Genomic DNA, 25,922 nt, shown 5'->3' with positions numbered 1-25,922 from the left:
GAAAATGGAGTAGAGAGGAATAACTTTCTTGTAACTGCCTGTTGTGTCTCAGGATAAAATAACAAATCAATCTGCAACTTCATCAACCTTTAGACACCCTCAGTCAACAAGAACAAACCCCTGCAATTTTTTCAAACTTAATAAATATGAGCCATTTAACACTCGAAGTACCAAGGCAGTCATTTTGACTGCTTTCAAAATTTGCAATGTCATAACTTTGTTTAAAGAAAACCTTTGTACAAATAGGACCCTGACTTTTTCCTAAATGTGTGTATATTTCATTCTAACATTCTTTTATCATTCAAATTTCAAAACACAAAAGATATCTGAGTATCAATACCTCAAATGACCACAGCATTCAAATTGACTGCATGCTTTTTACCAGGGGTGTCCTATTTCACTTTTTGCTACATTTTCATGCTCTTTCTCCTGCTCTATTTTTTGTTTTGTTTTGTTTTTTTTGCACTGTGAAGCTAAAATCTAGCTTTAGCTTCACTCAAAACCCAAGAGAGGTAAAAATGAAAACTAGAAGGAGAATGACAGTTATCCATAACTCCATGTCTGATGACAGGACACTCTTAGTACAAATTCAGTGAAGTTCTGCTGATGGGTAATCACGTTTCTGTTTTATGGTGAAACATAACTATTTGTTGCATTGCAGTTGCAACATTGTTCAACAAACAGTTGACTTTTCATTGTTAAGGTCTTATGATGGCACCAACCTATTTTCAAGGCAGGATAAATTTGTTTGTATTTCACAAAGTAAATGGATTCAGTTTGAGTTTGCATGTATAATTTCAGAGAAGTTATGTTGGTGTCAATTAAATATATAATATACTCATTATCATTTTCATTTTGTGTCCTGATGTGTTTTTTACCTATTCCATCAATGTATTCTTAGATCTTTTTATTGATTATCCAAATTTCATGCAAATAATGTCTGAGCAGTCAAAATGACTGCTATGGTCATTCTAGTAGTTGCAGAATTCTGGTAGGCCGAGTGTTAAAAGCAGCGATAGAACTTTCCCTTCACCTGCTTCCTACAGCTTAATGAAGACTTGAAAGTGCAGTGTCAGACCATAAAGTTTGCAGATGCACCAAACGATAAAACATACAGTGTTTTACTTTACGTTAGACAGACACCTGTGCATTTTGTGTAACTCATCAACACCAGTGGTCTACACAGAACTTTATGACACACCAAAGTGGATAATTCATTTTTTCCACAAAACCAAACTGTTCTTGTTACATCCCAGATAGTTTTGAGAAAAAATAAATGACAAGCACAAAATGATCGTGATTAAGCATGTCTACTCTAGTGAATTAAGAAAACATCTTGTGGCAAAGCAATCAAGATCTTTTTAATGCACTGTGAAAGGGAGTTAAAGAAACTAAAATAAATCAGTGTGAAATATCTGGTTAAAAAAAACAATGACCAGTTCATCACTGTTCATGAAATGATCTCAATTGACTGATGACCAGTGCCTGCATATGACCTACAAAAGCAGACCAGACTAGTTTTGGCATACAGCAGATTTTGCTCTTGTTCACATACTACTGAATTTTGCCCAAATCAGTGCGTACTACTAGTATAACAGAGGGTTATGAAAACAGCCATTGTTTTCGTTTCCCTGTTTGCATAATGTATAAATTAAGAAAATATGACAAATAGTTATCATACCGCAGCTTCTTGATTGGTGAACAACTTGGGTTGCCAACTTTTTCACTACTAAATAAGGGACAGGTGCAAAGTGCCATGGTGGTGTGAGCATGATGTGTGAATTAAGCGTATATTCATATTCTGGTTCAACTGGAAATGCAGAAAGTGTGTATATTTCCTTTAATCCTTACTGTATCATTATGTAACCTCATATGAATAAACCTCAAAGAAACCACAATTTGGCTCTTTACATCAAAAAACAGGCAAAATAAAAATTAAATTCAAAAGAGGAGTATGACTCACCAAATTTTTTCCATGGATACTTTTTGCTGCTCTTTACTGACTCAAGCAGTCTTTTGTCCTTTTGCACAGCCAGAGAGAAGTCCTTACATGACAAGTCACAGTTTACAGATATTTGAAGTTCATTTTTGATCAGCTCTGTGTTGCATCTGTTTCTTGAGTCTGACCATTTAATGACCATCAGAGAGAAAATCCTCTGTGATTGGATGACAGGCAGTGTGATTGGCACATGATCTGCCACTGCCGTTTCATGTGATCTAGGATCTGTAGAGTGCAATCTGCTGTATTTACATGAGTTAATAGTTGATATACAGGACATTTGAGGTCCCATATGCAACAAACCAATTTAGCCCAATATACTGGATGTCCGGGCTAATACAGGACAGTTGGCAACCCTATGAACAACCAACAAGACAACTTACAGTAAAAATATGGAGCTAAGTCTGGCAAGTTTCAAGCTAAAACATCACGTGATAACCCATGAGCTGTCTTTAGATAGTAACAAATGAGAACATTTGGTCAGTTGCAAGCTAATGCTACCGTTAGCTAGGAAGTGGTGAGCTAATATTATCATTTGTAGACTTTCCCAGACAATTAACAGCCTCAGGTTCCTACCTCACATATTGTTGGCTAGAGAGTCATTGAATGCCAACATAAACAGGTGTAAAGCAGTAGCTTAGTAGCTATCAAACGTGTAGTTTTATCTTGAAATACTTTTTTATGTCCTCCTACATTTTTCATCATGGTGAATTGGCTTAAAAAAAGCTAAAGTGGACAGTGACAGAATGCAGGTAAAATGAGTCTGAACTTGCCCTCTTATTAGAGAAGAGAAGGTATGATGAAACATAATGCGAATAACTTAAACTTAGTGAAGCATCAACATGTTAGCTGTTGACTTGTTAGTTACAACGTCATCATTTTACAATTATTGACAGAATAACATTAAAAGAGGTTGTGTCTGTCTTTCACTTGCTTTCAAAACCAATGTAGATGCTTGCCAGATCTCCACGACACGATAAGTACTGCTACCGTCCTCAGGGGCTGTTAAAATCAGCACAAAATGAAAGTTCCTCATCATTTGCTTTCTTCCAGTGCAATCATGAGGAGAAAGTCTGACTTCTTGGTAATGATTTCAGAAGGTGAACAGTCTGTGTATGGACTGATGTGTGGATTTACACATATACAAGACAGCAACAGTTGGTACAGATGAACTAGAAAAGAGGCAGTGAGGTGGACCTTGGTTTTATACAAGAAAAAAGCTGTTTTTTAAAGAAATATTATATGTAAATAATGATATTTATACTGCTCTCTGGGTAAAGACAATAAGCACCCACACTGCATTACCCTCATCCATATCTTACACAATTAAAAAGAAAATCTATATAATTATCTCCTCTACCATCCCCATTGATTCCTAACCTTTTGCCTGTAGCCTCTCTTGTCTTCAAGCTTGAACTTTTATCTTCTGCTGGACATTAACAATCTGTTTCTGACATCATGCCCTTTTCTCCTAATTGGTTGAATTGATAACAAGCGGCAAAACTCTATTTGCTTGTTAAAGTTTCAAGAGATAATTATTTTCATCACTGTGGGGCCCATCTTCTTCTCAATGTGCTCCCAGGCTTTAGTTTAAGGACCATAAACTGCACTCTTCATTATTTCCTTCCCCTCCTTTTTCAAATCTTTAAATCGTCCTCCTTGTCTTCTCTAGTGACTGCAACCAGCTATGTAAAGTCCTTGGAAACAGCCTCTATGAAGTTGGGCGCTGACATGAGGATGGTAAAGGTGCAAATGATAGAAAAGAGAGAGAAGGCCACCAAGCACAGCCGGTCCACCACTGCCGCTGCAAACTTCCACTCACTGCAGACAGCCTCAGCCTCATCCTGGTCGCGGAAGCGCTGGGCGATGTATGAAACCTCCTCCAAGATGCGCTGAATCTCTGGTGGGGGGATGCTTACACTCATCCCAGCTGTAACTCCCATTCCTAGACCTCCAACACCACTTCCAACTCCTCCAGGCGGCTCAGCCTCGTCACTGGGTGAACCATGAGTGCGTCCCCCAAGTGCCACCCCTGAGTCGCTAGAGGGCGGGCAATGTGGACTCTCTATGGGGTGGTAGTTGCTAAAGTAGAGGCTCATGGAACCGTTGGAGGTGCCTGTTGGGCACGGAGGGCAGGAAGTCTGTGAGAGGGGCACACTGAGGCTTGGTACAGCACCCATCTCTATGGAGCTGGTGCTGGAGTGGTGCTGGGTAGGGGGACGGTACTTGTAGCCTGTCCGCTTGCGCTCATCACCGGGCTGTTTCATCCGTAGAAACCAGGCACACCAATTCAAAAGAACCACACGAACCTGAAAGAGAAGAAAGAGTGTAAATGTTTAACACATGGTAACACCAATTTTACCCAGCTTTCTTTCCAATAACCCTGCTGTGTTATCTGTTAGTATCTGTTAGCATGCTAAACTACATTGGCATCTCAATATTTGATCCTGTCCTGTGGTCCAAGTAAGTTTGAAGAGCTGGTGAGTGAACCTCTCTAGGTTGCCAATCACTATAAAATAATTTAAAGCATGAGGGGTAGTAATAACAGTAACGTCCTGTTTACTTTGTCTAACTTTACCTTCAATGGAAATATTCAGTTCAATGTAAACTATAACAAATAAGCAAGTTGTTGGATGGTGATTTGAGTTAAAAATGTCAAATTAATGTAAATTCAACACGCAAGAAGACAGGTAAGAATCTATTGCCAAAGAAGTGCCATCAACTGTGAAATCAGTGCAAATTTTCTTAAAGCTGTATAAATAAATCAATGAACTCATTTTCAAATCAATATTTTGTGTCAACTTGTTTATAGCTATAATTGATAGTCAAGTAATAGGCATGACAATGTACAGTGGGCAAGTAGTTCAGTCAATGTCAGGATTCTAGTTCCCATAATCATCCACTTACTGCACATTATCCCTTACTTGGTGCCAGGGCGTAAAATCAACTTTTTATCTATTCTTTCATTGGCTGTCATCTGTCAACAGGTCAGGATCAATGGTGTTTTATCAGATGTTCTTTTATCATCCACCGGTTCACCTCAGGGTTGTGTTTTATCTCCGCTTTTATTTGTTTTATACACAAACAATTGTCAGAGTAAACATGCAGGACGCCACATCGTCAAGTTTGCCGATGATTCTGTAATTGTCCTGTCTCCCCGCTCAACAATAGCAACCCGGACCATGGCCCTGTGGTGGCAGAATTTACAAATTGGTGCAATAATTATTTTCTGAGGATGAATTCTGGGAAGACAAAGGAGCTCGTCATTGATTGTAAGAAGACCCCCACTGCCTTTTCCCGTTTTTATTGATGATGTGGAAGTGGACATTGTGAACAAGCACAAATATCTTGGCACTTTTATTGACGAATAACTCACATTTGAGCATCAGGTCGACGCTGTCTGTAAAAAAGCCCACCAAAGAATGTACTTTTATCGGAAGCTCAGGGGTTTTAATGTCGACACGACTTTTATGAAGATGTTTTATTCCTGTTTTATTGAATCGCTTTTAACCTTTTCAATGGTGTCCTGGTACGGGTCAACAAATCTAAAAAACAAAAATAGACTGCAGGCCATAGTTAAGATATGCAGCAGGGTTGCGGGCACACCCCTGCCTGACATGTCAAGCCTCCACCGAGCCAGGACCCTCAGCAAGGCCTGGTCCATCGTGGCTGACCCGTACCATCCTCTTTTTCTTGAATTTCGCTGGCTTCCCTCAGGCCGAAGATTCGCAATGCCGAATAGCAGGACGAATAAGAAGAGGAACTCTTTTGTACCGACAGCAGCCAGTCTGCTTAACAATGCAGCATAACTGTTGTTTCCAGTTGTTACTGTTGTTGTTGTTACGGTTTTGAATGTTTTGATGTTGGTGTGACTTGATGTACTGTTTTGTTTGTGTCACCGCTGACTGAAAGACAAATTGCCCCCCGGGGATAATCAGGGTTCCCACTCTTTTCCAGAGATCATTTTCCAGGACATTTCCAGGACATTTTCATTGATGATCAAGCTGGTATGACAGTCTAAATTTAGTTCCTAATTTAGTTCCTAAATAGCCTAACATGTTCCTCTCAGTGGAAGTCTACATTGAAAAGACATGTAGTCTATGGCTATCAATGAAATAATCTCTTACATACTTAAAAATTATGGCAAATTGATAATAGATGCAACCACAGATATACAGCACTTCACTTTATTAGTGCAACCAAGTAACAATGATGGGCAACTCTCATCTCAGCTTTCTCTTTTCTCAAAAAATATAAATGAGCTAAGAAAAAAACAAAAGAGCCTGCAAAGGAATCAGGAAGCTGCCTTACTGAAATAATTAAATAATAATAATAATCAGAGGATCAGTGCATTAATGACCTAAATAGAACTGAATGACAAAAATGGCCTCAAATGTTTCTCAACTCAACTCAAACTCAAAATATACCTGCTTAATCATGATATTCATCCTGCTAAGTGGTCGATATAAAACAAAGCAAATGTCACGTTTTTTATTTGAGTTACCGTAAACTCTGAACAAATCGCACCGGTGTAAAGACGCACTCTGTATTTGAAGATCTCTCAGAGATTTAAAAAAATGTAAACTGTCTTCCTGCATGGCGATGTCTATTATGATCAGGGATGTCTACAACGTGGAGTTTCTGTGCAGCTGTGTCGCTCTTTTTGTTCCGTTTGTTTTCACTATCTGGAGTTTGCACTCCTACTAGCTAGAGCAGGGGTTCTCAAACTTTTTGGAGCCAGGGACCCCTTACAGGTGAGGAAATTGTCCATGGCCCCCTCATAATTGTAACACAGATTAAGCACATTAGTGATGTGTCATGATCAAAAGCTGCGGCTCTGAAAGCCGATGCTTTATAGTGAATCAGAAGAGCCGGCTCGCATTGAGAGAGAGCCGGCTCCAAATTTTTTCATTTCGCTACTTAGCTCTCACAGTGCTCAGCCCCTTTGTTTTAAATGGTCAGCATGGCGGCCATGCGGCCAATCACATGTGAGGATATAGGATACAGGTGATGGAGGGGAGGCTGTGTATCCTGGCTTCATCTGTTCCTTCTGAGAGGGTCTTCTTGAAGACCACGGCAAATACTCACTGAGAGGAGAAATCGGATCAGCCCATCCAAGCTGAGGCATTAGATTTTTCTCAATGCCAACTTGAGGACATTAATAATTTTTGCTTAAGTTTGGTTCTGGTTCTCTTTGCTTGAGTTTGGTGCGGTTCTGGTTCTGTTTTCTTGAGTTCGGTTCTGGTTCTGTTTTCTTGAGTTCGGTTCTGGGTCGGTTCTGGTTCGGTTCTGGGTCGGTTCTGGTACGGTTCTGGTTCGGTTCTGGTTCGGTTTTGGTGCGGTTCTGGTTCAGTTCTGGTACGGTTCTGGTACGATTCTGGTACGGTTCTGGTTCGGTTCTGGTACGGTTCTGGTATGGTTCTGGTTCGGTTCTGGTTCAGTTCTGGTTCGGTTCTGGTTAAGTTCAGTTCTGGTTCGGTTCTGGTTAAGTTCGGTTCTGGTACGATTCTGGTACGGTTCTGGTTCGGTTCTGGTACGGTTCTGGTATGGTTCTGGTTCGGTTCTGGTTCAGTTCTGGTTCGGTTCTGGTTAAGTTCAGTTCTGGTTCGGTTCTGGTTAAGTTCGGTTCTGGTACGATTCTGGTTCGGTTCTGGTTCTGGGATGGTTCTGGTATAGTTCTGGTCTGGTTCTGGTTCGGTTTTGTTTCGGTTCTGGTTCGGGTCTGGTTCGGTTCTGGTTGGGTTTGCTTGGGTTTGGTTCTGGTTCTGTTTGCTTGGGTTTGGTTCTGGTTCTGTTTGCATGAGTTTTGTTCTGGTTCTGTTAGCTTAAGTTTAGTTCTGGTCCTAACCCTAACCCTAACCCTAATCATAACCCTAACCCTAACCCTAATCACATACCTAACCCTAATCACAAACCTGACCCTTATCACAACCCTAACCCTAATCACAACCCTAACCAGAAACCTAACCCTAATCACAACCCTAACCCTAATCACAACCCTAACCCTAATCACAACCCTAACCCTAACCCTAACCCTAATCACAACCCTAACCCTAACCCTAATCACAACCCTAACCCTAATAACAACCCTAACCCTAATCACAACCCTAACCCTAACCCTAACCCTGATCACAACCCTAACCCATATCACAACCCTAACCCTAATCACAAACCTAACCCTAATCACAACCCTAACCCTAATCATAACCCTAACCCTAATCACAACTCTAACCCTAATCACAACCCTAACCCTAATCACAACCCTAACCTTTATCACAACCCTAACCCTAATCACAATGCTAACCCTAATCACAACCCTAACCCTAATCACGACCCTAACCCATAACATAACCCCAACCCTAATCACAACCCTAACCCTAATCACAACCCTAACCCTAATCACAACCCTAACCCTAATCACGACCCTAACCCTAATCACGACCCTAACCCATATCATAACCCCAACCCTAATCACAACCCTAACCCTAATCACAACCCTAACCCTAATCACAACCCCAACCCTTATCACAACCCGAATGGTTTTGTAACAGAATAAATGCACAAAATTGGGCAATCATAAGGCTTCTCATAAAAACGGCGTACGTAAAAGTGTTTTAAACACAAACCATTATTTTTTGCTAAGTTAAGGTAAAATATATGGCTGTATGCCGCAAATGTGTCGCCACATCTTCCTTGAAACGCTCTTCCCGCCGTGCTTCTTCAAGCAGATTTGGTACGCCGTTCCAGACGTACCAAACACAAGTACAGCGTGCCGTGAGGGTCAAAAGAGCCTGACAGTCTGCAGAAATGGGCGAAACTATGAAAACAAAACCTCACATGCAATACAAAATTTTCGATCGGCCACTGGCGGGTGTTTGTTTTTGTTTTACCCACCAAACAAATTTTTTACACGCCATTGGTGCTTGGCGGGTGTTAATTTTACGCCCTGCTTGGTGCTAAATTATAGAAATGAGTATAGTGAGGGTTATCTGATTAGGTCTGTTACTCACCCACTTCGGCATCTTGCCTCCCCGAGGGTCATGATGGTGGAACTGAAGGACTATGACTGTCACCACCACAGACATCCCCACAATCATCATGGTGCTGGCAAAGTACTGAGCTGCAGAGAAGCAGAAAAAAAGCAACATCAGCATGCTTTCAGAGATGTGTTTTCAGGCATTTTATTACTCACTTTTGCAGCTCTTCCTTGACCTTCCCTTATGGTCACATTTAAGAAGCATGTTATAGCACGTTAAACATTAAGCTTGAATGAGCTCCAAAAAAATAGGTTGATTTCACACCCAAACATAAAAGGAAAGCAAAGCCGATCAGTCTGTGAAAAAAGTTATATTGCCAAGGGGTAAATATGCATTCAAACCAGGGAAATAGATTCTGTGCCAAAAAAAACAAACATAACAGAAGAACAGCAAACAGTCTTTCTCCAAAAAGAAAGAAAGAATAAAACAGTACAGAAGAAAGAGGGAGAGAGATTTGTGCTGGTTCTGGAAAGACCCACACACAGGAAGAGGCAGAAAGATGGGGAGCATTAACCAAGCACTGTGCTCTCTTGCAACACATGCACACACATACACACACCACACATACTCACAAACAAACAAACACATGCAAATATATATCTGAGGGTCTGCCCTCATTTCTCTTGTTTGTTGTGACTGTAAACAAAGAAGGGCTAACAGCTCAACAGGACTATACAACCTTGCTACAGTGCCAGCAAAGTGATACATCATGTGACTAAGGCGAGAGCTGTGACCTTATTTGTCAGGATACTGAAAAACAAGATAAATGGAAACAAGGACAAGTTCTTTCTAAGACATGAAGAAAGAGAGACGAGGGAAGAAATTAGAGCCAAGAAGTAGAAAAAGGTATTGAAAGAAGTAGTTTCAGGAAGCATGAGGCATTATTTGCTGTGTCTTAGTTGTTTTAAGCTCAGGCACTTTTTTTTCTAAAGAGTCAGCATAAAACTGTTTACAGATGCAATGCAGAATTACAGAATAAACAGAGCAAGAATGAACAATCCAAATGGTCTTGAATCAGTTAAGACAGGTCTAACTAGGCCAACTAAAATAAAATGAACACCTGATTCATCTTTCCATTAAAAGCATCCTCCATGTTGCTCCGCTTACTGATTTATAATGCTAACAGAAACTAATGTTTTTGCCACAGTGTCAACAGGCAGAGGTAAACTATGCTGGACTCCTTTCTAATAATAATAATAATAATACATTTTATTTTGGGCGCCTTTCAAATCACCCATGGTCACCTTACAGATAATAAAAACATTCATCATTAAAACATCATAAAAACAAACAAACAAACAAACCAAAAGTAATAAATAAAAAATGAAGTGCAGAGAGTCCAGTTAGAGTGAATATGCCAGTTTGAACAGGTGAGTTTTGAGTTGGGATTTGAATGATGTTATGGAGTCCGACTGTCTTATGTGTGGGGGGAGGGAGTTCCAGAGTCTGGGTGCTGAGCAGCTGAAGGCTCAGGCACCCATGGTACTGAGGCTTGACTGTGGAATGGTTAGAAGTCCAGCAGAGGTTGAGCAGAGGGAGCGGGAGGGATTGTATTCATGAAGGAGGTTGCGGAGGTAAGTGGGGGCCTGGTTGTGGAGAGCTTTGTAGGTGGGGAGAAGGTTTTTGTAGTGGATGCGGTATTGTACAGGGAGCCAGTGAAGTTGGATGAGAACAGGAGTGATGTGGTCAGATGATTTGGTGTGGGTGATGATCTGGGTGGCCGAGTTCTGAATGAGTTGTAGTCTTTTGATGAGTTTGGTGGGGAGTCCGGTGAGGAGGGCGTTGCAGTAATCGATACGGGAAGTGACAAATTAATGAACCAGGATTTCGGTGCTGGATTGGGACAGTGATGGGCGGAGTCTGGAGTCAGAAGTTGCACAGAGTGCGCTAAAGGAAGCCAAAATGTCTGGAAAAAGTCTGGGTCCCAGAAAAGGAGGGAAAGAAAGGAGCGAGAGGAGAGAGAAGAAAGGGCGACAGTATGTCACCCAGTTTTTCTCCAGGAAAGGTTGGTATAGTCTTTGAGTGGTAAAAATCAACCTGTTTGCTAGTTTGATGTCCACAATGAGATGAACTACGTTTGAGCTAATTACACTAAATGGGTTTCCCCGCCCTCCCTACCAGACTCAGCAGCTGATATGTCAGCAGGTGCACTGTCTCCCCACAACTCCCCCCAACCCAATGAACAAGGAGGTGAGCAACGTAGCATGTTAATTAGCATTATTGAAGAGGGTCTTTGGGAATCTCTTTTCTCTCTCTATCTGTACTATTACAAAGGCCTATAAAAACAAAGCTATAGCTAAGCAACATAAGCTACAGCCTATAGTCTGTTTTGGATGCTGGGCAGGTTGAAGCATTGAGTGATTTAGTCTGTTTTAATGTCACAGAGATTACTCAAATAATACCTTAAAATCGGATATTTTGATGCTGACTGAATTTTGGGCGGTCCCACGATGGGCAATTTGTTTAAGTAGCCTTAACCTCTTAATAATTGTAATTAATAAACTTGATCCGATAAACTTTAACACAATAAAGTATCAAATCTAGTATTGCTGATACAGAACGGCATTATAGATCCATTATTCTGCATGATTTAGTGCTGCTCTTTTCTGTTGTGCATTCATTTTTAAAGACTGTTGTAATTTTGATTATGATGCTATTATAAATGGTATATTACAAGACATATGTGGGGCCCACAGTGATATTTTTTCATGGGGCCCAAAATCCCTGGCGGCGCCCCTGCTGTTGAGGATTAGTCACCTTTGTTACGGGGTTCCAACCAATCAGAATCAAATACAGTAATAAAGCACAGTAACTCATATCCATATTCAGCCACTGTTTTGTAGGGGCATGAGTCATTTTAACAAGGCTACTAAACATGCCCATAATGGCCTTGAGTCGGGGTCATGAGAATATATATTTTTTTTACAGATGTATCCTTTTATTGATGAAGCATTTATCAAGCTTTTTTCAGGGAGAACAGCTTTCACACATTGATGTAGTGGAAACCACGTTCAGCATGAACGCTTCATCACTTACATCGACATAATGTACACCTCATATGTTTGATATATTTCCCTTTGACACATTACATACAGGGATGCAGTAATAATTCAAACTCAAACACACTCTGTCACACACACATGTCTGTCTCCTCACAAACCTTTGAAGTATTTCTCTGGGAGGACTTAAGCCCAAAGGTTACTCATCTCTTCCTCCTTCTCCTTCTCTTGGCCCCTTACCCACTTCATCCATTATTTCTTCGCCTTTCGTTCCTTTCTTGCCCAGTGTAGAATCATTCCATAGCCTATTAATGTTGCTGACAGCTTTAGTTCTGGCCACCCAATTTACTTCACACACCACCAGGGAAAGTGTGAATGATGCATAGGCACCCTTGGGCTACTCAGACCAAAGTACAGCCATATACAAACATGGGTTTTTATTTATTATTTTTTTAAAGACACCATATACAGTATATAGAGAGCAGTCAGGCAATTCTCCAACTTTGAAAGCAATAACTAATGCATGTTTTACATCACTGGTGTTTACTCAAAGTGCAAGAATTACTCAAGAGGGACACTTAAATTGTTACTGTGAAGTGGTCAGTAATGCTTGTTTGCTGATGCTGATCGATTATACAGTCACTTTAGTTTTCTGAGGACATTTTTTCCTCTGGTTTTTACAAAAGGTTCACATGCATTAACAGTAATGCAGTGTCAGGCAGCTCAAGAGAGATGTATTGCTAATGTTTAAGAGTTAATGTCCTATCTGCAACGTTGCATTCTCTCCTCAGGCATGGGACTGCAACTTCCCGGTGATCTACAACAGCAGCACGTTATATATGTTGCATGTAAACACATAAATTAAACCTACCGATGAGAGGGACAGAGTCAGACGTGGCAGGCATGATCTCTGCTACCAGGAGCATGAAGACTGTTAGCGAGAGGAGCACGGTGATGCCTTGAGAAAGAGATAGAGAGGGAGAGAGAGATGGTGAGAACATGAGCATTTACATAACGCTGTGATCAGGGTCACTGGACTATGAAATCATTTCTGTAATTACTTATGTATGTAATCAGTTAGGTTCTCGTGACGGAGGCCATTTATCAGCTGCAAGCTCCTCTGACGCGTCCAAGGTAGGTTACATCTCCAGAGACACATCTAACACTCTGACTTTGTTACCTGTGGCTGCTCGTTTGCTGACAGCTATTCATCAAAACCCACGGATAAAATCACAAAATGGATTTAGGGGCATGCCTCTTATTTTGAAAGTCAATTTTTCCAAGGTGATTTTATATGCATATATTAATAGCTTGCTATTTGATTGATAAGGACATGTTTGTATACAAATGTGCATGCCCTGATATTCATGTGTGCTTTATGTATTTGTGTGCTGCAGTTCTGCTGTGCCTTCAAAAAGTCTAACTTTTAATCCTTATTTATAGCATTCAAAAAATAATAGCTTATATATATATATATATATTTTTTTTTACCTCAGCAAAGGCCATGTACCAAACTCCTATTGCCTTTTTTCATCCCATAGCTATCCCACATTTTTTCAATGGTGTCAAATTAATGTAAGGTGAGGAATATATGTGCGTCTGTGTGTCTTTATCAAAGTTCCCTCACCGAGAGAAATCTTTTCTCCAGAGTCAGCAGGTAGCAAGAAGACCAGCAGGGCCAAGCCAGAGATCAGCACACAGGGGATGAGCAAATTGAGGCCATAGTATAGTGTCCTGCGGCGCATTGTGACCGTGAATGTCACATCTGGATACGGCTCCTTACAGCAATCATAATACAGCTCATTGCGCTTCGCTGGCACACCTAGGAAAGGAAACACACATACAGATCAGGATCAACAAAGTGATTCAAGTTTGAAATTTCCAATAGCTTTCTCAAGACTCTTAAAATTTGGAATGAACTTAAACACTTATTTCATGTTGCATTATTTATGTTCAATTTATGTGTTGTCTGTATTTGTATGTGTTTTTATGTTTTTGAACCTAGATGCTACAAATCAATTTTTTAAGTGGGATTTTTAAAGTTTCACAACTTTAATGATTCTACTCATCCATAGAGACGTCCGTATGTTTAGTTGAATAACCTGACCATAGACTGTATAAAATATGGACGTAGGATCTGTGACGTCACCTATCTGTTTCTGAAGTGCTGTTTTGAGGCCTATCGTCGGCAGCAGCCGTTTATCTGCTGTCGAGTGATTGTGACGTAAAGAGGCCGGCGTTGGACTTCCTAGCCAACAGCTACAGTGTTCCCGCAGTCAGCTGTGCCTCTCATTGGAAGACTCGTAATTTCAATATCTTCGAAATTGCCGCGTTACCCCCCTCACAGTGTGAGCCGATCGGGAAATGAGCTATCCAGACTACACTCGTCTTTTGTAGCAGACTGTAAACATGTTTATTTCTGCTGTAATGATCAGCTTTTTTGAATTGGTGTGTATGTGGTTTCCGGTACTTCTGGAGCCCGCCTCAAGCGGATTCTCGATGAACTGCAGTTTTTAGCACTTCTGCATTGGACTCATATTTTTAGACCGGAGGTTGCCGCTTGAACCTGACTCAACCAGATGATAGGATAAGAGATAAGATAAGAGAGTCCTTTACTCGTCCCACAACGGGGAAATTCAAGTGTCACAGTAACAGAGTCGACAGTGCAAAAGAAATATATAAAGCAAACAAGAGCCTATAAAGTAACAATTATTAAAAAGTTATTAGCAATTAAAATCAAAATTAAAGAGGTATATATATATATATATATACACATACATGTATGTATATTATTGGTTATAGAGTCTGACCACTGCAGGAAGAAAAGACCTGCGGTATCAGTATGTAGGTAGGATCAGATCTGAGTTAGAGTGGCTCTTTTTTTTGAGAACCAACTACTGCAACTCTAGAAGTGTGGTTTGCTGCATGCCATCTGAGGCTGTCCAACACCCGTCTCTGGTAGCCCTGGTTTGGAAGATGATCAAACAAAGCATGATCTCCCAAAGTTGACAGGTATTGGGGTCAGCTCCTCTGAAGTCCCAGTTAGAAACATTCAACTGTGGAGTTCTTTTTCAACTTTTTTCCCCAGTTGATCCAGCTAAAAACATTCAAATAATTTCCTATTGTGAACTTAACCGAAGATATATAACTTGAATTCAATGACTGTTTGTTCACATGGCAGTGGGGCAAGCCAGATCACATGCAATAAGCTTTTTCCTCGGCAGACTTTGAAGAAGAGTCTAGAAAATTCTATTTTCAAATATCAAAAATATGTTAAAAAGACGGACTGCATAAGACTGTTGTCGATGTATCTCACTTTGTTGCAGTCACTTAATACAGCAGTAATTATTGTGTTGCCTTAAACCTTCCTTTTCAGTTTGTTTTCATTGGTTCTCAGGACTCGGGTGTATTCTGCTGTTACACTAGATTCTCACAAAGATAGATTTCCTGATGTCTGCCTCTCTTACCCACAAGGTCCCACTCCCCGTTGGAAATGTAGGTGGACGTGTCAACATCCAACATCTGAAGGTCCAGCAGCCAGCCGTTGTGCGTCCAGGAGCCAAATTTCAAGTCACACTTTTGCACGTCAAAGGGGAACCAACGCACATCGATGTAGCAGGTGCTCTTCAGGATACCAGGGGGGATGTACTGGCAGTAACCTGATGCATTCACCAGAACATTGGTGTGGAAGGTGGCGTCGAAGCGCTCGTCCGCACTGAGGAGAGAGAATAATGGAGAGTAATGTGTAGGTTCACCTATTAACAGTTCATTATCTTGGTGTGAGAATAAGCTGTGTCTTTGGGAAACCTTTTTATTGACTTTCTAAATTGTTTTTTAACATGTTGCTGGGGTATGCTGGCAATTACTTTAAAATGGGTTTGTTAGTTCATACTATTGCAGAGGGAGAGGTCGACTAAAACAACTGTGGGGATATATCTGAATGGAGGAGTCACAGGAGGGTAATTGTGTAATCTTGCTTGAGTAAAGTAGAATGTGCATATTTAGTCAAAACAAAAAAGAAATCTGACGCTGTTAGAACAAGACAGAGGTTGGCTACTTCAGTCACTGAAACAGACATTTGCATTTTCATGTGCAAAAACATAAATTGTCAAATCATCTACCAGCTTGATATGGTATGATATGGTTAACTTATATACAAACAGTTGCTTACTTTAACATCTTGTAGAGAGCAAATCTATCATTCATTTAAAGTCTTGTTTCTTCCACTTTGTTAATATTGATCCACAGTACATTCTTTTTCACTCCATTTTTGGTCTCCACCAACTCCTCAATATCAGGCCCTTCATCTGCTTAACCCTCCTGTTATGTTAATTTCTTAGGGACAGCAATAATGTACGTTCTAGGGTCAACTTGACCCAGAGCATATTTAATGATTCAAAAGTGCTAGAACCCAAAAAAACCCCAGTAAACATTTTTTAAATCTCATTATTAACTCCATTACTAACCATTTAAATTAATATTTATGCATTGGTGTTCTTTAATTCTCACAGATCATGGCTCAATGAGGAAATTCAGTTGTTTTTTTTAAACTTTTTTTATGTACATTGGTCAGTGATTTGGGTGAAATATGTCACACAGTTGCAAAGAAACATTTAGTATTTGACACTTCTGACCCCTTTTAGCCTCCACTTTGACTGTAGGGTCAAATGCAGGGGGGTTGCAAATCTGTGAGATGAACCATTTTCATTTTACATGTTGTCCACGCAATTAAGCCAATCAGAAGAAGTTTCACATTTTTTAACATTTTTATTTTTATTTTTTAACTTTAAAATGGGTCAATATGACCCACAACATAATAGGACGGTTAAAGCTTGACTATGTACACCAGCTAGTTTTAAGCTGTGCCTGTAAGCTGTTTGATACTGGGCTTTTAGAGTTGCAAGTCAATCACTAAACATTTACATGGACATGTACAGGTTGCTGCAGATTTAGAAGAAACTTCGAGTTCTTTCTTAAACCTTCAGGACACATTGTAACAAAAAAGCAAATTGGTCAGCTCATTTATGCATATTTAAGCGGGATAGACTGTATTCTCTTGGCCTAACCTTTCACAGGGATGAGCAATGAAATGATTTATTTAAAGAGCCATTAGTGGACCATCCAGCCTGCTTCTTCAGGCCTAAACTTGCAAATTCAAAGTTAAAACCCAGGTGAAATCTAGGGTGCAGTGATATTAAATATTTAGTTCCATTGTAATGCAAAATCAGCTGACTGAGAAAACACCAAAGATGCCTCCTTCAAGGATCTGCAACTCACAGCCTGTTGAAGTGATACATGGACAGCCATGGACAGGTTTTGAATACATAAAGCTTTGATGTTTTGGGTCTTGCAAGTAAAGCCAGCTCCATCTCAAAGTGCACGAGAGAAAAACAAAAAGCAATTTGTATTCCATGAAAGTGTTAGGGTTGCAAACATTTTTCAGGGGGACAGATAGCTAAAGTTAAGTAAATGACCTGAGCTCCTCACCTCCAGCTGTTGCACTCCATTTGAACTCTAATTAAGTATTAAAGAGTTACTCCCCTGGTGTCATTTGGAGTGTGAACTCTTACAAAAAGTGCTAGTGGCAATGTCTGAACTTAGAGACTTAAGGAAGTGTGTTGCAGTTTGTTTTCAGTAAAGTTTACTGCTCCTAACTGTACTTTTTTCAGATTGCTATTGTACTGTATTTGTTTTGGATTATCTCTTTTCCTCCAACAGAGAAACTAATGTTATTTTAACGGATGTCCAAGATACATTTTTTGTTGGATTATTGCCCCCCCAATTTACAGTTACATAATCAGTTTCCCCTCCCACTGCTTGGACAGTTGAAACTACATAAAACCTATTGACCTATCAGGTCTGAGCTGGCTTTTGTAGCACACAGGAAAACCATCCATGGGGAGAGCAAAAGAGGCAGAATACAATGACCAGCACTTCGAGGAGACAGTCTTGGCCCAGATGCCTGATTTAACCAACCGATGACCTGTTGACAGTTCACAGATTGCCATAAACTTTCACCAGATGTTAGCCAAAGGTACTTGAGATTGATGTGTGACTTAAACTGTAAATACAGCAAACTCATAGGTTTGTTGCAAGTTTCCAGCGGAGTTGTTAGCAAAAAAAGCATGCACCTAAACTGCAGAGTCTCTGTAGTTATCTTCCATCATGCTCCACCGTGCAAAAATGCTCAGACAGGCTGGCGCTGGTGACGTAGGAGACGCACATGGCTGTTGTAAACACAGAAAAGTATAGAACTGAGATGAATAGATCTACCATATAGATCGGCACCATATATCGGCCCTTTCACTGATATCCGATCTTGCTTTTTGAGTCCGACCTAGCCGATATCCGATACCAGGATCGGATCGATGCATCCCTAGTTTGAAAAGTCAAAAATAAGACTGCCTTGGACCGCAATAGTGTTGTTGCATTCATAGAACCACGTCCAAAACACTGGGTAAAGAGATATACTAAGGATAGTTAAAAAATCTTGTGATGAAGAAGTGGAAATAAAAATCACAGCACAATTCCTTTCTCTAAGGCCTGCCAGCAGTTTTCAATGACCAGAAGAATAACAGATATCACTGTAAGTTTTAAAGCATCCACTGCATAAAACACTTTTTAAAAACACACACGTACACACATCCCTCTCCACCAAATCATGTGATTGACAGTTTGGACCACACAAAGCCCACTGTAGAGCTGGAAGTGCTTTTCACATCACATTCGACACCAACTTAGAATGCAAAGCTACACACTGAGCTCTCCTTACACCTATACATAATATAAAAGGCACCCATCACACATCAATACATGCAAAAACGCACAACACGGACCCTGCAAGCTCAAGCAAGAGAGATAACATCAGAGTTCCTTAAACATCCTGAAGCCCCATTCAGTCCTGACAACAGGCATGGCTCACATCTTAACAGAATTTGTGGATAGACCCATTTCAGTTGCCCCTGCCTTTGCCCTCATTGAATGATTTATCTTTTTTTCCGCAGGGTTAAGCGCTGTAATTTATTTTTCTACTGTGTGTGTATGTTGCTATCAGCTGTGGCTCACGGTGCTTGGGCAGGGACGTGTGGGAGGCTTGGCCAAGGCAGAGTTATTTGATGAATTATTCAAGGTTTGGTCTTGCTTAATCTGAAGGTGTGCGCTTTCTTGCAATCAGCGTTCAAACATACGTCACATTAGATTACGTCCTGGATTCTTGGACCATACTGGAGAGAATACACTGTTCATGTTGTGTATGTTCAGCTGCACAGAACAATATTAGATATTTCAGCATTTGGAGAATGACTCTATTTCAATGTATGGATAATTATCAAATATGCATACAAATGGACAAGTGATAGCCCTGGGAGAATGAGATGAAGTCACGTTTGTGCACCCTCTCCTTCTCTTGTCTCTCTCTCTCAGACAAAACACAGCAGGCTGAACACTGTGGACATGTGAGAGGGGAGCTAGGTGGGGACTGACCGGCAATGACAAAGGTGGCACTGACAGGTTCCTGCACCATGGGACGTTAGTCACAAAGCATCCTCACACTCACTCAACACCTGCTGCTGTCCACACATGAACAACCGTCTTCCTTTCTGACACACACAACAACTAAAAAGTAACCACAAAGTGAGGAGAGTTCCTGAGGCAGCCAGAGAGGCCATGGAGTGTGAAATAAAACATCATGTACAGTTTGAAAATTGTAGAATGCAGTCATCATCGAGTGAGATCTGAAAGCAGGAAAATCATAAAAATACGGTAATGCAACAATATCAAGACACTTTAATGAAATCATTCCGCTGAAGAGCTTGTTTGGATGAGAGAAGCGGGGAGTTCTACAGAATACGTCTGTTAAAAGCTGTAACTTTTCTTTGCACACATTTTGGCCTTAATTTGTTGAATCAGGAACACATGAATAAAGGGAAATACAGACTGAGCATAAGAAAATGCTTTGGTATTTCCTGAAGAGCTTCATGTGTTCAATGCATACTTTTAATGCATAAAGCAAAGACCATCCATCCGTACACATTTCTTAGATGTTGTATCTAAGAAATGTAACATCCAACTTCACAGCCTTAGGCATCATTTCTGATTACAGCTGTGTGGATAACTTGCTGGTCAACAAAGCTGCAGGCGAGCAGCGTAGAGCATTTCTAATGTACAGATGGATGTTTATTCCTGGAGGGGAAGGCAGCATCCGCTAACTGTACATCAGCCATGACAAATGAATGACTTCTAAACATGTTCTTCATTGTTTTTTTTTACAAGAACCGAAGGCATGGAAACATTATGTTGGTAAAAGTATGTATGTATGATGATAAAATAAAATCAATCACACATCATAACTAATGCCTTTTAATAATGAAAACCAGAACTTACATCCCCAATATCACGAGAGCTGGGGAGGAGTGCAAAATGTTAATCAAAACAGATTTTGATGGTTTGAAAATAATTTAAGATCTATATATAATTGAAAATAGTCTTCTTTTAAGTAGGGATAGACCGATTATCGGCCGGGTCAATTATCTGCGCAGATGTTTGGCATTTTGACGCATTTCGGCATCGGCCTTTTTAAAAAATCCGACGGCCGATAAGAGATCAATTTAAAACTGGGTTATTTTGGCTCTGATGCAGCCGCACCCCCAGGTAACTTGAAGTAGAGCATAAACCTAAACAGAAGTGAGTGCTCGGGTCGGAATCTTTCAAAATTTGCTAAATCAGGTGGCAGTAATGACACTGTCTGCAGAAACCGTAGCCTAGCTTGCGCTCCATTTCTCCCTGCAGTTTCTCATTACAGGGACGAGCTGATCAGCATCTGTTGTGGCCCCTACAACTACTAGTGATTTAACACTCATACAACAAACAATGATAAGTGAAAGATTAACATTTCAGTTATATTGACATTTTGGAAAACTTTATTTACTGTTGTGTGTGTGTGTGTGTGTGTGGGGGGGGATGACTCACTCTGGCATCTCTCTACAATTTAGAATGTCCAACAGGGTGTAAAAATTGAATTTTCCCTCAGGGATTAAGAAGGTATCATAATCTTCCTAAATCCATTCTTTCATCATCTTACACCGCTTATCCTGTTCGGGGTCAGGGGGGTGCTGGAGCCTATCCCAGCTGTCATAGGGCGAGAGGTGGGGGGGTCCATCACAGGGCTAACATGCAGACACACACACACTCATACCTATGGGAAATTTTAGAGCGACCAATCAACTTGACAAGCATGTTTTTGGACTGGGGGAGGGAGTCGGAGTACCCCGGGAGAAAGTCCCCTGCCCAGCTAAGGATTTGAACCAGGAAACCTCTTGCTGTGAGGCAACAGCACTAATCCTCTTCCTAAATAAACACTGCATACAACAAAAGCATATGAGCTCTAACGATAGTGCACACTTTCTTTTATTCCCATGTCCTTTTGTGATCCCAGAAAGGTCATCAGATCTGATCTGTCTGTCTGTCTGTGTAACTACCAATCAAAATGTAAAACAAAACAAAATCTCCCCGAGCATCCATTAATTCAATGAATTCCCTTTTCATTCTCACGGCCTGTCACAGTGCTCTGTTTGTGATGGTCCTTTACCTTCCTCTCAGAATTAGGATTCTGTCTGTGGTTTTACCTGAGTTGGCTGTCCTTCATGTGCCTCATCGATCCCCAGTCAAATGAGACCATTGACTCTTCCCTCTAACAAGAGAGGAGGTCAACAGCTTACAGAGCTGTTTTAAATCTGGATATCCTTTGTTCAAACAAACATACACACAAGCCATTTTTGCTTCTCTAACACACCTACAAAGCCAAAAAGGCACACACAGCCTTTACAGATGCTGTTAGACAAGCTGGAGCCATTATACAGATTACAGCTTGTTCTTATTTGTGAAGAGGGAGATTTTTATGTTCACTTACCTGAATTGCATTAAATAAATACATATATATCTACGATTGATGATCAGAGAGTCAGATATGTTTTCACCCAGCTTGTGAAAACATACGTGTTGTTGCTGTGCTGACGGCCTTTCACTGTACAGAACGTTCAACTCTTAATGATGATCATCAATCCCAGTAGAACTCTTTCAAAAACATGCTGGATAACACATTTTTCCTCAGGCTATAAACATGCATATGGACTTGACAGTAAATCCATGACTCCAAGTATAGACCATCCATGTATGAAACATCATTTCGACACAGAGTGAGTCAGTGAGCACACAGTGATCTGAGAATATGAAAGGCAAAATGAGAGAATTATAAAAGATTTCACACTGGGGCTGTAAAAGCTGAGTGACTCATCACAGACAATATCTGAGTCGTTGTTTTCTCTGAATACACTGAGTTGGCATCTGACCTCATCACTTCCAAACGTCATTAACTTTATATTAAATAACAGAGGAGAATGGTTTCATTTACGGCAAGCACTCATCTGAGCGGCGTGCTAATAAGCTTGACTACAGCTGCTATTCAACACAGTAAGACTGGCGTGTTATTGGCTGCGCACTGATGGCCCACTGTGTAATGACGTGTGTGCTGCCATTATGGTCTGTAATTGTGTGACGGAGTGTGTGTGTGTGTGTGTGTGTGTGTAAGAAGATTTTCATAGTAAACAGAGCTGATGAGGAGTGTGTTGCCTGTATACCATTAACTTTGTGTCTTTGCACGTAGAATCATCGATATTTGCTCTGAACCAGGGAAAGAACACTTAGAGGTTTGTGTGTGTATTTCCAGCAGCGATCTATATTACTGCTGAAAACTTGAATTTCAGTTCTCCACAAGGGGGATGTTACAGATGACCCTCAGGCTCAGCTGTTGACTGAGTTTCCCTTTTGCTACACTCTACTGATCATCACATCCACTTTCAAGGAGCTTAAGATGAGTAAGAAAACCAGCAATGTCTGCACATTTTTTTCTTGTAACTTCCTTGCTAAAGGAAACATGTACAGCTGTTTTCAACATGTTACATTGTCCACTCTTTGTCACTGAGGCATGAGTATTGCATCTTAGTACCAGATTGTGTTAAATATTTGACTTTGATTGCTCAAAACTCAGGACAATGGTGTTTAATTCTCTCAAACAAAAGCCATGCCAGGGACAATGGGCCTCATTCACTAACAGTGCGTGCGCACGGATATGTGCTTAAACTGTGCGTACACATGTTTGAAGCACAAATCTGGGATTCATCAATATATTCTTACTTGTTTGTTCTTACACTGCGAACAAAAATAGAACTTCCTCAGACCATGCGTACACACAAATGATGACGACCAACTTTCTCAGAAAATGTAAACACATACTCTTTTAACTAATGCATGACATATTTAAAGTACATTCAGTAAAAGAAAAAAGGCAGATGACTGTCATAAGACTGGCAAAAAGAATAGCAGAAAACTCATCACATTTTCTATTTTCAAGGTTTTATTTTTTTGTTATAATGGATAAAACGTACTATTTTAGACAACTTAAAAAAAAAAAATGTTGGAAGACATCTCACGACCCCCCCCTCCAGGGGGTCCCAACCCCCACTTTGGGGCACATAATGTTGTACATAGTCATAGGTTGCATTTGGACAAATTGTGGCAAAAACACTAGTTTCTGTTAGCATTGTAACTGGTTAGTTTCCATCTCAAGCTGTTCTAGAGAGTCGAGAAATACTTGCAGTTAACAGACAGAGATGTCAGAGCAGGCTGAGGAGCTCCTGAGCCCCAACCATCTCTGATAGGGAAAAGTGAAGAAAGATCCTGTCCTGTGAACCAGGCAACAGCAGCAGAGCTGGTGAGTGTATCTCTAAATTGTTGATCACTAAAAAGTAATGAAAACCATTACAAGTAGAGCCACAACTGGAGATGCAACGATTGAAGATTTTGGTGGTACGATTATTGTGAGAGAATTAATCACGGTTTCACGATTATCCTGATTATTATGCATTTAATTTACCAACAGGTTTTGAGGGTCCTTCCTCAGAGCATTTGGTGTAAAACACGTTATTTGTGTTCTGGAGTATTCTTATGTACCAGTTTGTCATGAAACTGTCTAAAGTGGGAATTATTTATTTTAAAGGATAAATGTCTGCTACTTCCTTGATGAATGTTAAATTTCATATCTTCATCTAGAAGATTTTAAGTGTCATTATTCACATGTTAGTCTGTTGCTCATAAAGACAAAGGGAAGTTTGATGTTCACTTAAACTGTACTCTGATTTTACAGAATGATGAATTATCACCATCGGACTCTGACGGGATCTGAGGCGGTACGGAAACAGGCAGAGGACGCTGCCTCGCACTTTGAAATGACGGAGAAACTCCACACAGGTGACACTCATTTTCCGTTTACAATTTGCGCCGGGCATAATGTACTGGTCCCTTAATGACAGAGACAATAGAAAAACGAGGTGTAGCGGAGCCTTCACGATTAGATTAACCATGACACTTTTAAGCGTTAATAGTGAAACCGGTTAATCCCAACATCCCTAGCCACAACAACCCGCTCACTATGCATTATCCCTCACAGTTGTGACTCAGAGCATTTCAATAAGTGCAATAAGATGGGATAAGCTATATTTAGGGGCGTTCTGGAAACCAATGTTGGCTTGTTGATCTGATTTGCTCTACCCCAAAATATCCCACACGCTTTTCAATTTTCCCCAACGTTTAGTTAATTTTTTTATGATCTCAAAGAAGATGAGTCCTTGAGCCTTTTGTTGACACACCTTTTGTTTGTTTGGTTAGAAGTGGCTCCTTCTTTATAGATGGGGTGTGTCAAAAACTGTGCATCCTCACTCATACAAAACTTCACCAGGCCAAAATAGCTTTATGTTTGACATGTCAACCCATCGATTGATAAGCAGGAACAAAAGTAGCTGATTACTAAAACTAACACCCCACAATACACTCCTTTGGTGATTCAGAGTACCAACAAAAAATCATCTCAACTTTCATGATTACCAGTTTCCCTTCACTGCCCGTTGTAATTCAAAGTGGACACTAATCATGTGAAATATCAAGGATCAAGAATCAAAATTTTTTTATTGCCAAGTGAGCTCACACACACAGAGAATTTGACATGTGACATAGGCTAGCACATAATGTTGTACATAGTCATAGGTTGCATTTGGACAAATTGTGGCATCTCTGGTGATCCTCTAACTTCAACACTGGAGAACATGGTTAGCACCATGACCAACCAACCGAACATCAAAGATGTTGGTATCATAATTGCAGGATTGTGTACCGGTGTTCACATTTAACTCAAGGCACGGCTCTGCCAATGTTTAGTTGAACAGGGACTGTTGCACACAGCTTTTTAATTGAGCAAAATCCTTCGACTACAACAACCAAGTGCTTTTGACACTAAATGCAAAAGAAAACATAACACATACAACACAGACTCTCCTCCAGTGATCTTTAATCCACACTCTGGCCAAGGGTCCCCCCACATTTATAGGACCAAATCAAAAGTTTACTTTTTCCTCCATAATTGCCCAAAAAGGTAGAATAATAAAACATTCACAGGAAAAAGCAGTAAAAACAGAAGGGTCACATAAAAGGTAGACTGAAGAAAGAGTGGCAGGGTAACATGCTGACACCATGACAGACAGAGACAGGTAGATGGGATGATTTATAAAGAGGAGTGGGTGAAGGCTGGAAACAATAAAATATGGAGGGAAATGGTTGATTGAATAGAGTGAATTATGGTGAGACAGTGAGTTATGAAAGAGAGACGGAGGGAGACACAAATAGAATGAGATGAGAGGAGAGATGGAAAGGCGGGATAGATGAAGGAGAAAGAGAAAAGTGGAAGAGAGGAGGCAGAGGGTAGAAGGCAGTGACGAGAAAAAGAGGGGCGAGAGCAGGGAGATTAGGATGGGTAATCCTGGCAGGTCTAAAAGCTGAGCT

The 25,922-nt window shown here is 40.5% G+C and overlaps 1 protein-coding gene across 1 annotated transcript in view; it reads right to left on the bottom strand.

The window, feature by feature from the left end:
• Positions 1 to 2,636: 2,636 nt before the first annotated feature.
• The window catches only part of chrna8 (cholinergic receptor, nicotinic, alpha 8), a 49,930-nt gene continuing 26,644 nt past the window's right edge, over positions 2,637 to 25,922 (bottom strand). Inside the window, exons 5-9 of the mRNA XM_034690487.1 lie at positions 15,503 to 15,750; positions 13,663 to 13,857; positions 12,907 to 12,993; positions 9,010 to 9,119; positions 2,637 to 4,308 (exon numbers count right to left, since the gene is read on the bottom strand). Of these exons, the coding sequence (XP_034546378.1) occupies positions 3,685 to 4,308; positions 9,010 to 9,119; positions 12,907 to 12,993; positions 13,663 to 13,857; positions 15,503 to 15,750 (1,264 nt within the window). The 3' untranslated portion in view covers positions 2,637 to 3,684. The remainder of the gene's footprint in view (positions 4,309 to 9,009; positions 9,120 to 12,906; positions 12,994 to 13,662; positions 13,858 to 15,502; positions 15,751 to 25,922) is intronic.

The sequence above is a fragment of the Notolabrus celidotus genome, chromosome 8 (genome assembly GCF_009762535.1).
Source record: "Notolabrus celidotus isolate fNotCel1 chromosome 8, fNotCel1.pri, whole genome shotgun sequence".
NCBI classification, from domain to species: Eukaryota; Metazoa; Chordata; class Actinopteri; order Labriformes; family Labridae; genus Notolabrus; species Notolabrus celidotus.
Note: the sequence above shows the minus strand (reverse complement) of the source record. Positions and strands in the feature narration are given on the sequence as shown.